The 14,457-nt window shown below is 40.9% G+C and overlaps 1 protein-coding gene across 1 annotated transcript in view; it reads left to right on the top strand.

The window, feature by feature from the left end:
- The window catches only part of LOC143104902 (GTPase IMAP family member 9-like), a 15,680-nt gene extending 1,537 nt beyond the window's left edge, over positions 1–14,143 (top strand). The window contains exons 3-4 of the mRNA XM_076269235.1: positions 8,413–8,536; positions 13,527–14,143. Of these exons, the coding sequence (XP_076125350.1) occupies positions 8,413–8,536; positions 13,527–14,143 (741 nt within the window). The remainder of the gene's footprint in view (positions 1–8,412; positions 8,537–13,526) is intronic.
- Positions 14,144–14,457: the final 314 nt, after the last annotated feature.

Consider the following 14,457-nt stretch of genomic DNA (forward strand, 5'->3'; position numbering starts at 1 on the left):
AACAAGAAGCAATAAAAATGTGCAACACTAACTAACTTTACTATCTCACTATCTCACTAACTAACTAACGTATCTCACTATCTCACTATCTCACTAACTAACTAACTAACTACTGTTTCTGTTGTTGGTTACTTTTCCTCATGTACTTCTCTGCACTATATGCTTGCTGTGGCTTCAGAATATCCCCATTTAGCTACAAGCTATATTCTCCCTCACTCTCAAAACCACAAGAGGGCCCACTATGACTGTGAGCTCGCTCCAATCACTGTGGTCATTGACTGTTATGCACTGAGACCCCCCCCCCCACCCTTCCTTAAGGTCTGGATAGACACACACACAATTAAGCCCACAATTATTCACACCCCATGGCAAATATTGATTTAATGTGGATTTTCTCTTGACCAATATGTTCTGACTGGAAATGACACGGCCACATGCCAAAAGGTTTTAAGACAGTGTGTCAGGGACAAAACTTTATATCGTCTTTAAAATTTGTATGATTTTTTATGTCCAAAATTATTAATAACCTTCCTAAATAATCACTGGAAAAAATTATTTTGCCATCACAGCGCTCAACATGGGTCTTCCTCTCCATGTCTTCACAATGATTCTGGACCGCCGATTCCTTCAGAATCTTGAAGTAGACATGAGATTGGCATAAAAAAGAAGCATTAAACCCTAATTACACCATGCCCATTTCAAGTGTGGGGGTGAGAAAATTATTGGCTTGTGGCAGTGTCATCTTCAGTAAACATATTGGTTAAGAGAAAATCAGCATTAAATTGATATTTGCCTGGGGTATAAATCATTTTGGGCTTAATTGTATATTTGAAAAGGACTTATATGGCTGTTTAGAGATGCTAGAGATGCTGTCACCTCAAATATGCAAGCACATTCCTGAGGATTTCTGAAATTACATCATCTATCACACACACACACACACACACACACACACACACACACACACACACACACACACACACACACACACACACACACACACACATCACACACAGGAACGCAAGCAGAACTATAAATATGCTGTGGTGTGAATAATAGCAGTGATTCACAGCAACACCCTAGACACCCCTCCCCCCATAACACACACATACACAAGGTGTGTCAGAACTCTGTGGTGAACTGAAGATGTTCAGGATGCACTGGCTATAACACTGACTATTACTGAGAGCAGAAATAACTAGATCAGGCGAGACAAGATTAAATAGTCTGGAGTGTCTCGCTTAAAATACTCACTTCAATCCAACTTGTTTGCTATGGTCGTTCAGAAGCTCCACTGAAGTTGATTGGATGGCACACGTGGGTACCTGCTAGAAGGGATGCCCAAAAAACCTGGCCAAGACCACATTTTAGTCTGAGGACTACAGAGAAGAGATCCCTTCACAAATGCTACCTTCTTCTAATCTCTATGATCTGCTGCAAAGACTAGCCATGCTTCTAAAGAGGCTATATCTGACTTTTATCGTGTTAAAATATGATTCCCTCCAGGGTTGTGTTTCTTCCATTCATTGGAGAACAGGCTCCCTTGACTCCATCCATGTTTGGGTTTCTTTTCAGAGAAAAGCAACTAGAATGTGGCAACCTAAAACCCTTTCTCACTAAACAGAGTTATATTTACACTTTGTTCTCCTCATATCAACTTTACTGTGACTTTTTATGTGGTTCAGAGTAGAAAATGCAAGCCAATATGAGGGACTTTGTTTTTTTTACAAATGTAAGGCCATTACATTTAAACACCATAAGATAAGCTCTAAAGGGTTTACTTAATCCTCTTACTGTAAAAGGAACAATATGTTAGCCAGCTTTTATTTTTTATTTTTTTTTTCTCTCCTCGCAATGCCACAAATGTTTCTCTCGCTCTCTGTTGATGTCCTCATTCTTCTCCTTCCTTTCTTCGGACCCTGTAATTTGATGGCAGAGGCATTACATAAGCAGCGCTCACTGGTCTGTTACCCTGGCAAAGAGCTCAGATTCCTTCTAATGATGCTGTATATTATTTTTATACCCTCCTGGATGCCAGGCAGCCATGCCACTGCGCTGTGCCAGGGCCGAGCTGGGTATCAAGTGTTGTTTTAGAGGCGCCAGCCCCTCACATGGGGGTGAGCAAGGTGAAGTTTCGTTCTGACCCTTCTGTCCGTCCTTCTGGTCTACTATGCTTCAGATTGGTCCCTCGAGTTCTGACTGTGTTTGCATTCCAGAGGCTAATTCAAAGTAATCTGTCTACTTGACCTCAGTTTATCAGAGTGGGGTTTGGATGCTAATTAGTTAGATGTGATGTAGCGAAGAGCAAAGCAAAGAATATTAGTAGTGTTCAAAAAACACACAGGTTATTTTAGTAAGATGATTCTTTCATTCTTGGCTCCTAGTTGCTGTTCTAAGTGTCACAATGTGTGTGTGTATGTGTGTCTGTGTGTGTGTGTGTGTGTGCCTTTTGATTTGAGTACAGCAACTATTTATAGTGACTGAATTTCCATGTGTGCGCATAGGAATCAGTGTGTAAAAATACACAGCAGCTAGATACAGATGAGACGGTGGATGGCTGAAAGCCTGTGGCAGGACCCGCGCACCTGTGGCTGATGCCAGCTGCTAAAATAACCACAGGGACAAGGCACGGGGGCTCAGGAGCTACTACACGCAGTACACACACACACACACACACACACACACACACACACTGTATATGTACACACACATGGGGCGTGCATGCGTGTGTAAGTGGCTACACATTCACGTACACACACACACACACACACACTTTCTCTCTCGCTCTTGCTCACAAATACTCTCACACACACACACACACACACACACACACACACACACACCAACCCGCACAAAGGAGTCCAACACAAACTGTGTGCCCTTCACCTAACCTTTCCTAATGCCTCAGAGTTGTTTCTCTAAGAAATCACACATCTGTTGAGAGTTATTGGAGACACTCAGGGCCGTGTTCAAAAATGTGTATTTACTATCAAAAGCCGCCCCAAGGATGTACGCAGATGAAGTATGAGTTTTGCAGCAATAACAGATCCTGCACTACTGTATATTACATTGATGCTTTCTGCACACGTGAGGTGTTAACGAGGTGTTGAAAACCGCCCTGCATTTGACTTGCTGTCTTTGTGCCAACCTGAAATCATAAAGCTGAAGGCAGCAGTGGAACAGATGTGTGGTGAATCACTCAGGGCTGCCCTCCACCTGGAGTCTAATTGACTCAGAACAAAACTCAATCCACCCTGAAACCATAACAGACTCTTTGAAGAATGGCAGAGGTTTGGTAGCCTAGTGATTCCTTTATAGAAAGCATCATGGTTTTAGGTTGGTGGCTTCTTTTTTCCTGGTGCTTGAGAGTAACTTTCACCAGGAAAACTGGAGTAATGAGAAGGCAGGGGTTGAAGTTGTAAAAGTGCTATTGATGTAGAGAGAGACGTCATCCAAACCATTTTCTAATACAATATCGCCACCATGGGGCCAAATATGACATTACAGTTTCTACCCTTCAACTGGGTTACTGTGACAAATAGTTCTGTGTGTCATTGTAGTAAAGCACTGCTAAGGTATTTTTACACATATAAACATACGTGACTGTAAAGTTGTATGTGTTGAATAAGTGTAACCCTCTATTCTCTAGTCTAGCTGACAAAGGCAAACATAAATGACATGCATTTCACCTCACCGTGCCTCTAGGCTACCTCTGAAGTAGTTCAATGAAATGCATTAAAAGGTCCTCTCTCTCTCTCTGTCTGTCTGTCTGACATTGATTAAAGAATGACAGACAGGTCCTTGATTAGATTTGAACCCAGATACACACTAATCCAATTGCTAGTTTTATGAGTTATGTATTTATGATCCGTAACCTACATTGTGCAATGTGCTCCACTGTTGGTGTGTTAATCTTTCCGAGTGTCCGCCTGGAGAGCAGTTTATCCCTCATCTACCTGATATGAGCCAAACAACTTCTGAATCTTATCTGATTGGAGAAATTAATAATGTGTGGGGGAAAAGTCACCGGTGTAATTCCTGTCACACTATTTGTGCAGTTTATTTTCAAACAGTACACAGATCCATATTGTAACAACAGAATGATCTATAACATGCAGTAGTCTTGACAGCATGATATTTTCTGCTCCAAAGACTGATATAGGCTCTATTTACTGATTTTGGAGAATAGATTAATTCATGAAAAATACACAAATTAGTTGTCTTCTGTTACATTGTTTTGATAGACTTTTTACATCACAGGATAACATATCAGTACATTCACACGTTTTAATAGTTGAATTTAGGACTTGTGACTTTGGACCTGTGGGTGTGTGTTTTTCAAAGTTGTTTTTATAACCTTCTTAACACAGAAGTGGATGTGAAAAGGTCCTAGGTGAGTTAAGATGATAAACACATGATTCATGCATTGCAGTAGGTGTGACAATGAATCAACAACTGATGTATGGGTACCCTATACCTCAGTACTTTGGTCCAGGGGGGCTAGGGATTGCCCATGGTTCCTACATTTGCTCTATTAGGAAGACTTAGCAGTTTAATCGGCACAATCCATCACAATAACAGGATAGCCATTAGCAGTCAACAGATCATGCAATTGCCAATGTGTGTGTTTATCCAAAAGTGAATAAGTGTTAATAGAGGTTCAGGATTCATATTTATGGTCCACAAAATAAATGGTAAATGCTGAGCAAGTGATAGTCCAATATGCTCTTTTTAATATGCTTCCTGAATACATCAGTATATTGATCAGATGGATTGATAACACACATCACGTTGAGTCTCCCCTAGCTGCATGTTGTGGACCTAATGAGTGCGCTGGAGGTAGGGCAGCCAATCAAAAAGATGAAGGAACGTGCCTGTTTCATAACCCCATGCTTAAGAAGGCTGCGGTTTTCTCAGGTTTTTTTTTTTTGGTTCTTTAGTTGGGCATTTGGCTTTCCTTAAAGCCCCAAATTAACAGGGCATAAGCACCTGTAAAAAAGTTGTCTTATTGCTCACAAAGGCTGCTTTATGGTGATGCTTCTGCTGCTTCACACTTTGGTGGTTTTAAAGCTCACAACTACTTTGAGCGACAGATGATCTTGCTTTATGATGTCTTGTCTGGCATACTGAAACATGCAGGCCTGAAAGTGGTCATATAGGCCTACTGTATCTAAATATAATTTCCTGTTTTTCCATATAGAACCAATAATAGCCTAGGTTACTGGTAAAATTTACATAATAACAAACACTTAAACGTAATACCCCATTTGTGTCGGCAAGGACTGAATATTTCTGTACATAATAACACAGTAGTAGCCTAATCCTGGGTGACATAGTCCCCCCACAGGCTTAATAGCATAATTGCAGCAAGCGACACGACATTTAAGGTGGAACGGAATATTCGAATAAGGAGCAGCGAAAAAGGAGCCTACCAGTCTCGTCCCCTATGAGCTGTTTCCAGGTCATTATCGAGGGCTATCGTTAGTCGTTCTAGTTTGCCTGAAGTGGTATAAGCTACTTGACCAGATGTGCACTTGTGAGCAGGACAGCTTGGGTCTGAAACCGAACAGAGCGAGCGATTTTCTGCTGTAACGTTATTAAGTAATCACGCTGCATTGGACAAATAAATAACTCGATCCATAGCCATGTGGTTATTAGACAGGAATAAAACTAATGCACCGTCTACCATACAAGTTCCGGATGTGATCAATTTAAATTGAGCGATCTGAGAAAGTCCTATTCTAACTATTGTGTTGTGAAACATAATTCTAAATATAGCCTAGCTGTAGACTACGATCTGACTCTGCCTAATGAAAGTGCAACGGTGTTGCTTCTTCAAAGTTCTGACAGGTGTTACCAGCACTTCTCTGACGAATCTAAGGTGTGTAGGCGCCTGGCGTCTGAGAGGTAGGCCTAATTTGGTCCTGTAGCCTGCCCTGCCTACCACTGGAGTATTGGAGCGATTTGGTCAGTTAATTTTGCTTTTGACACACTCATGAGGCTGTTTAAAGAAGGCCTGGCTGCAACATCCCATTGCAGCAAATAACACGGCTGAATATAGCTCAAAAGCATGAATTACTTTTTCCTAGGCCTACTGCACAGCAAAACACAGCATGTGTGAACTACATAGTGCTTCAACAGCAAAATTAAATAACAAATACATGAATAACAAATAATTTATGAGTGTGTACACTTTGCATGTATAGGCCTAATAGTGATTGATCTAACAAACACATGACAACCATATGAGATTGTGTGTCCATCATGTTATAGTGTTATATTGTACCCAGTTAAAAGTGTCAAGTGGCTAGATGCTGTAGGCTAAGCCTTGTTATATGATAACCTAATTATAACACCTTTATCATGAAATTATCAACTACAAATTATTTTTTAATGGGCTACAATTAAACCAAACTATAAACCATAATTCTACACTGAAGAGAGGGGCCTGTTTATTTGGCTGAGGTTAAATATGAACAACATTCTCTAGTATCCCTACATTTAACAAGACAAACAGGGTCATGTTTACATGTTGTCTCTTAATGGCAACAATAACAGTCACAGGACTAGCTCTCTGTACTACCAAAAACTAATCCTCTGCTCTTTCTGTTGTCTCTATCAGGTTTCTGCTGTTCAGTCATGGAGAATCGTATCTCCATTATCCTTCTAGGAAAAGCCGGAGTTGGTAAAAGTGCTTCAGCAAACACCATTTTAGGACAAACAGCATTTGATTCAGGACAAATAACCAAACAAATCTATGTAGAAACAGGACCAGTGTTTGAAAATCAGATAACAGTGGTAGACACTCCAGGAATATTAGGATCAGAGCAACAGATTGACATCTTCTGCAAGGATGTCCTCAGGTCTGACAGACCTCTTCTGATCCTGCTGGTGATCAGAATTGGACAGTTCACTGTGGAGGACTTGAAGGCTGTGGAGGCAGCGATAAGAGTCATTGGGGATCATAGGATGGAAAACAGTTACCTGCTCTTAACAGGTGGAGATTGTTTGAAGACTTCACTGGATGATTATATCAGGCAGAATGGTTCACTCCAAGATGTTGCCAGAAGATTTTCAGGGAGAATTCACGTGTTTAACAACGAAGACGGAGGAAGAGAGCAAGTATCAGAGCTGCTACAGAAGACAAGTAAGTTATTGCGTAATAGACGTGATCTCCTCCGATGATGATTAGTGCTTGCAAGACAACACTATTTTGTTATTTCTAGTGTCACAGCAAGGCTCACAAATTGCAACAAAAACTACGGAGGACAACACAGAAGGATCAATTCAAATATTTACCAAGGAAAAATAACGAGATCACAAAATAACGAGATCACCATACAGGGTGAAAGTAAAACAGGTGCAAGACCAACATGGACAAAAACAAAAATAATCCAATGTAGCATATGGCTGGGAGATATGATCCAATATAGGTACTAGTAGTCATTGTTAACTTCCGGGAACTATTTGAGGGTCCATGAGCCGCCATTTTTTTTTTTTTTAAATGGACATTGGTGTAAATGGAGTTGACCTCGGACATCAGCCAGTTACAACCATAGCAATGTCCTTTATCAACCCCACTCCCACTTGTGTCATTTTGATTAAATATCAATATTTATCACAATACATGTTGATAATGAGGAGTGTGAGGAGTATCCTGATAATGACCAGCTGGTCACTCATTTGGTCACATCTCCTGAAGTTTCATTTTGTGCACTCAAAAATGAAAAAAATTAAATTTAGCAGCCAAAAGACGCCTGTGTAATACCTTGTGACGTAAAGGGACATTTGACGCTGAATTACTGCTACAGTCTTGGGATGTACGCCGACTTTTGTGAAATTACGTCTACAGGGGGCGTTGCAACTGACACATTTTAATAGCTGCTTGGACCCTGTGGATGAATGCCTATGTGAGCATTATAGTAAATGAGTTTGGGAACAGCATCTTTGTGTGAGGGCTCCTACAGTACACGTTTTCATATTTTTTTAATATTTATTTTACATTTTTTCTGTTTTGCAGAAACTTGCCTGTTGCCCAAGGTGGAGCCAGTGCCCAGTGTGCATCTCTGTGTTTGGTATGCCTCTGCCAATCCTCCTCTGAGAATCCATTAACGGGCATGAGCTAATATGCCACCAATTATTTGCGACAATGCAACAAGCATTCTTGTTGCATTGTCGTTCCACTTAAATTTGTCATCCAACAAATCTTATTAAGCCTATTTTCCTTGCTTTGATTGATTGATTAATTAATACTTTATTAATCCTTTACAGGAAATCACTTTTTTACAGCAGCTATGCATCATCAGAGCACCACAAAACACACACACACTGCATCCAACACTAAGCATCTGTTTATGAAATGTTCAAAGGTGATGTTTTATAAATTGTCACGTCAGGTGTGACGGTTGCCAGATGTACCCAATCAACGGCCCCAGGTTTAAGTGCAGGGACTGTGATAACTTTGACTTCTGTGAGAAGTGCTTCAAAACATTCGAGCACAACATCAGACACACCTTTTACAGGATCGATGACCCAGGTTAGTTGTCTGGGATGGGTAGTGTTTGTCTGCGCCCCTCTTTTGTCATTGTTATCTCTGTTGAAGTGGTTATGTTCGTGTGTGAATTTGTTTGTGTGTTTGTGCATTTGAAAGGAATATTATACAAAAACTACTGGTCCGATTTTCATAAAACTTGGTGGAAAGCTGTAGCATGGCCCAAGGAAAACTCCATTCAGTTTTGGAGATGCAACCTGTGGGCCACAAATGTCATTTCACTTTTGCCTACATTGTGAGATAGAGCATTATAAACAGTAGCAACCCCACCAACTCTGGCAGATAGGTGAATTAAAGCTGCTGCACTTCACCAGAATGAGTTAAAACACCTAACTCACCAGCACTCACGCAGGTCTCACATAAGGATAGAAAATAATGCGAAATGTTAGTCTTGTCAGTGATTGATCCTGTCAACTTCAGGACTGATACAACAGTTTGAAGAGCACAGCATTTTGAGTGTAGGCTCACGAGGACCCCAAGGTTCCTGGAGGCAGGCAGATGTTCTAGTCCAGCCGTGTGGCAAGCTGAGAGTAGACCACTGCAAGCCGCTGTTATAGTGGTTTTCCCCTAAACCCATGAGGAAGTAGTGCCCTAAAGTGTTTTATGTCATTAATAACCCTGTCCATTTTCAACAGTAGTGATCCCTCAGGCCACCACAGGTCCGTGGATGTCGAGGGCAAGGAGGCGAAACCTACTGCATCGCCTTCATCAGCAACTGTGAGTGAAAGATCAAAAGAGTAAAAGTTCAAAATACAGAGCTAGTGCTTCTCATAACAGGTTAAACAAGATGTGAACGATAAGCCCAGGGCCAGGCTGAAAACTAGGGGGGACAGAGCCTTTTCAGTGGCAGCCTCTAGACTCTGGAACTGCCTCCCCCTCCACATCCGTTCAGCTCAGTCTCTGAATGTTTTTAAGTCCCTTTTAAAGTCCCACCTCTTTTCACTTGCCTTTGTCTAGTGTCTCCCTTTATGCTCCAGTGTTTAGTTTTAAAGGTTCTTTTTTCTGCATTTCTTAATTTATTTTAACTGTAGCCCTTTTTTGTTTGTGTGCCTTCCTGTATTTATTTATTGCACTTTATTGTAAAGCACTTTGGTGCGGCTAAGCCATCTGTAAATGCGCTATATAAATAAAATTGACATTGACATTGACAAGCCTAAGGTTAGTTTCAAAGACACTGTTTTTCAAAATATATATTTTTTTAAACAATGTGATGAATTCTATAAAACAATTGACTAAACTGGGCAGGCTTATCCTGGCTCCGCGTGTAGGCCTAGTGTTGACTGTTGAGCAACTAAGTTAAATGTGAGCATCCATGAGATGTGAATAATTAAGCCATTGACGCACATTGTGCAGGGGACATCATTTGAGTTGGCAGTCCAAGTTAACCAAGTATTGCAATCCAGTATGTACAAGGAGAGGGTGTTTTTCGTACATAAAGGGGAGCATTGATCACCAATCCATGTTTCAGATCATCATCAGATGACAAAGACATCAAGGTAGATGAACAGCTGGACCTTCAGAGTAGTAATGGTGAGTTATACTGTGACTTGCTTAAAACCTGTAAATTGAAGGCTCTGAAGGTTTAAATGAATCGCTTGTGCTGGAAGGTTATCACAGTTCCAGAACAGCATCAGCTATGTGAATGCACCACTGATCCAAGGTGATACTACATGTAGGTAAACAGGTACTAGTACTTCACTGACATTTCTTGTTGCTCTTCATGACTGTACTTTGCACAAAAGTGATGACTGATTATCTTGATCAGCTTGCAAAAAGTTAAAATGATGCACAATAGTGTACCGGAAAGATTGAACGGTAATTTTATTTGTAGTTATTGAATACAGTTAATTTTTTCACTAACTAATTTCGCTAACATTGTGAGTTACAAAATTCGGCCTTGGCTGTGGTCTGCATAGTGATCTTTACCTAAATGAAAGTAGTACCCTGAAGTGTTTTGCGTCATTAAATTTAAATCATTAATATCTTCCTCCAATAGCAGAGAACCCCCAGACTGCTGTAGACCCAGGGGTGTTAGGACAGAGGAGGCGGAGCCTGCTGCAGAGCCGCTTTGACCACCCACATTTTTTGCCGTGAGTGAAGAAGGCGTGGGGTGGAGTGAAGCGCGTGTGTGGGGTGTGTGTGTATGTGTGGGATGTGTGTGGGTGTGTATGGGGTGTGTGTGTGGGGGGGGGGTGTGTGCATGTGTGTGGGGTGTGTGTGTGTGTGGGGGGTGTGTGCATGTGTGTGGGGTGTGTGCATGTGTGTGGGGTGTGTGTGTGTGTGTGGGGTGTGTGTGTGTGTGTGTGGGGGGGGGGGGGGTGACATTATGGGGTGCCTAACGGCCTGATAGCCAGACATTTAGACAGAAATATCACACATGTAATTAAAAAGTGGTTGTAATGACAGGCAATAACAGGCAAACAAGAGCTTCAGCATAGAGTTCCAGGCACTTAGTAAAAAATACTGAGAATCACATAAAAAAAGGAAGACAGGAGACACAAGGCAAAAAGCCTAAAGTCCAATCGGTGAAAATCTCTAAATAAATCATCCCAAAACAGAATTCAAAGTTCACAAACATAGCTGGATACATGGAACAAAGCTTGACGAAACTTCCCTAAGGAAAATGTCTTCTTTGACTCATGAGAAATAAATCAGCTCTGAGATCTCACCTGTTTCTCCCAAGGGACCCTTAGGAGAAATAAGGAGAGATATTAAAGGGGAGAAGAAAACAGAGTATTTTGAGATTTTAAGTTCAAATTAAAGGGCAAGTCTGGTCTAGAAACAACCAGGGGTCTATTTTTGATGATCAAGTGATCATGATGGTGGCCAAACAATGAATGGTGGTGGCTTCTTAAAAACATATGGCGCTGAAAATACATACAATTATACCAAATGTTTAAAAAAAATGTATCAAATTTGAAGAAGAACCTCCTTGTTGGTGATATAAACCAAGTTAAGTAAATGTGAAAATAATTGAATGAGTACAAGGCACAATTAAGAAAAGAGAGCACTAATCACTAACCCAATGTTTCAGCAGATCATCACCACTAGATCACAAAGATATCAAGGTGATGGATCCTCAAAGTAAGAAAGGTGAGGTGTTGTGTTGTACACACACACACACACACACACACACACACACACACACACACACACACACACACACACACACAGGCACACACACACACACACACACACACACACACACACACACACACACACACACACACACACACACACACACACACACACACACACACACACACACACACACACACACAGGTCCGCCATGTGTCTTGCTGGGGCTCGGGGGACAATATTAAGAAAGACGTCATCACTGCCATTATCAAAAGGTCAAATACGTTGTATAATGCTTTGTGACCCTTCAAACTGTAAAACAGTCACATCATAATGCTTTATGAGCACAGTCATGAGAATGTATAAAAATAGTTATATATAATAATGACAATAATTATGGAGCTTTATCAATAGTTTGTAAACCTTTTTGAATCAATTTTTAATAGTGTTTTTAAATTCTGCTTTGTTGCGCCTTCCAATCGTAAAGACTGTAAATGACGTCCTCGTCAGGACCAAAGAGGGAACTGAGAGTGGTCGAAGGAAATCGTGAAGCTATCCGCGCGCTGTTAGAAATATAACAATTGATTATAAACCCCTGTTAAACCTAATAAATCTGACTCCGCTCAGTATTAGAAAAGTTTCGGTTCAAAGTAACATTGTTATCCATAGTGGGTTGATACGCCCACAGTGCATATTGTTAATGAGAATGCCTAACTCGTTTTCTTATGACACTCAAGCTTAGGAATATATACTGTAGGTCTCCTCCATCTGCCGATTAATTTGGGCGGTTCCTAAACATAACATGTATTGGTCTGGAAGTAGGTCAGAGGTTACATGCTGATCCGGACTGCGATACTCACCAGCGTGTTAGACAGTCAAGCAAATTCCTATGCTACAGGGGGTCAGGCTGTGCTAGGTTTTCGCGACCAATCTAGACCATCGCTGACAAACTGCCCACCGCTGTGTAATGCTTGGTCAGTTCATAATAACTTGCCATCTCCCAGGTGATTTAGTTTCTACGGCGGCGATAACTAATCCCAATCGTCCATTATGCTAGTAACGTTACCTAAACTGCTACTCTGGACTATAAGTACAATAGAAAGGCTATGCGGGTCAGAACATAACAATTTATTTGTCAGGTACAAGCTATTCATCCAATACATTATAGAAAGTACATCTAAATGAATAATGTGAAAGTTACGAAAACAGGTTAAAGGAACATTTAGGAAACCATATGAAACAATCAGAGAATGAACATACCAGCTCAGAGGATGATGACTACACACCTTAGTGGTGCGGGAGATTCTGACTACAGAATGGCTCCCCGAATGCTCTGTAAACGTCACTTAAATAGGCTACAGTTTGTGGTTGGTTACATTCACATGATTGGAGGTCAGCTGATTTGAGATCACATGGTTGGAGGTCATCTGATTTGAGAGTACTTTGATGAGACTTGAGACCATTGTTGTAGTGAAAGTGAATCAATCAAGACATGACATGGTATACATTTGATTACATTTCCTGTCCCTATAGTTTACTGCTCCTGTGGACATGTGACAGTAGGCCCACAATAGGCCCACACTTTTTATCTAATATTTCTTATTTAAATTTCTCACACTCTCATATAAGACAAGAATGTGTAACCTAATACCCTTATTGAGCATGGTTGCACTACATGCTTAGAGATTGCCTCCAATGTGAGAAATAGATAGATAGATAGATAGATAGATAGATAGATAGATAGATACTTTATTGATCCCAGAGGGGAAATTCAAATTACTGTTGCATGTCATTATAAAAACAAGATAGCAGCAGTGAAGATGGAAATAAATATATCAATGGCACATAATAGAAAAAGAAAAAGGAGATGTAATATGTTTTTGAAATTCTACAACAGGTGAAGAGAAACTAGAGGAGGAACCAACTCTGAGGATTGTGCTCGTTGGGAAGTCTGGCGCAGGGAAGAGTGCGACAGGAAACACCATCTTAAGGAAAAAAGCTTTTCAGTCTAAGATGTCTGTTACTGCACTGACCTGTCAGAAGGAGACAGCTCAGGTAGACGGTGCAACACTGGCTGTAGTCGACACTCCTGATCAGTTTCACACCAGGGGCAGTGAGGTGAAGAGGTGCATCTCATTTGCTGCTCCTGGTCCTCATGTGTTCCTGGTCGCGCTCCAGCCGGGCCGTTTCACAAAAGAAGACGGAGACACAGTGAAGATCGTTCAGATGACTTTTGGAGATGCAGCCGCATGCTTCACCATGGTGTTGTTCACACATGGAGACGATCTGAAGGAGGATGAAATCACCATAGAAGAATTAATTAGTGGAAATCAAGCTCTCCGTGACTTCATCAGTCAGTGTCATGGAGGATATCATGTTTTTAACAACAGAGACAAGGATCCTTCTCAAGTCAGAGAGCTGATGAAGAAGATCGACACAATGATTCAGAGAAATGGAGGAAGCTACTACACCAGTGAAATATTCAAAAGTGCTGAGAGAGACATACAAAAATAAAAATGGAATAACTTCCGAGAATCAATGCAGAATTGGAATTGAGATTGAGAAGAAAGGCAGAGAGAAAGAACTCAAACCCTTTCTGGCCTCTTCTGTCTCAATCTTTATGTCTTTTTAATCTTTGGATGACCCTTAGTGAGAGCATAAGTGCTTTCAAGTGTAACTTTGGATACATGCTAATGCTTTAGCTACTTTATTCTCTCACACAGTTTTTTTGCTCTCTGCTACAAGGAGTTTCTTGATTAAAGTTTCAGGTTGTTGACTAGATTTGAATCGAGTTGATAATATACTAATCTGAATCTCACCTGAATCTC

This window comes from Alosa pseudoharengus, unplaced genomic scaffold (genome assembly GCF_046254945.1).
Source record: "Alosa pseudoharengus isolate Yale_2024_CS ecotype anadromous, Long Island Sound unplaced genomic scaffold, YU_APseudo_1.1 YU_APseudo_1.1_scf_5, whole genome shotgun sequence".
Taxonomy (NCBI): domain Eukaryota; kingdom Metazoa; phylum Chordata; class Actinopteri; order Clupeiformes; family Clupeidae; genus Alosa; species Alosa pseudoharengus.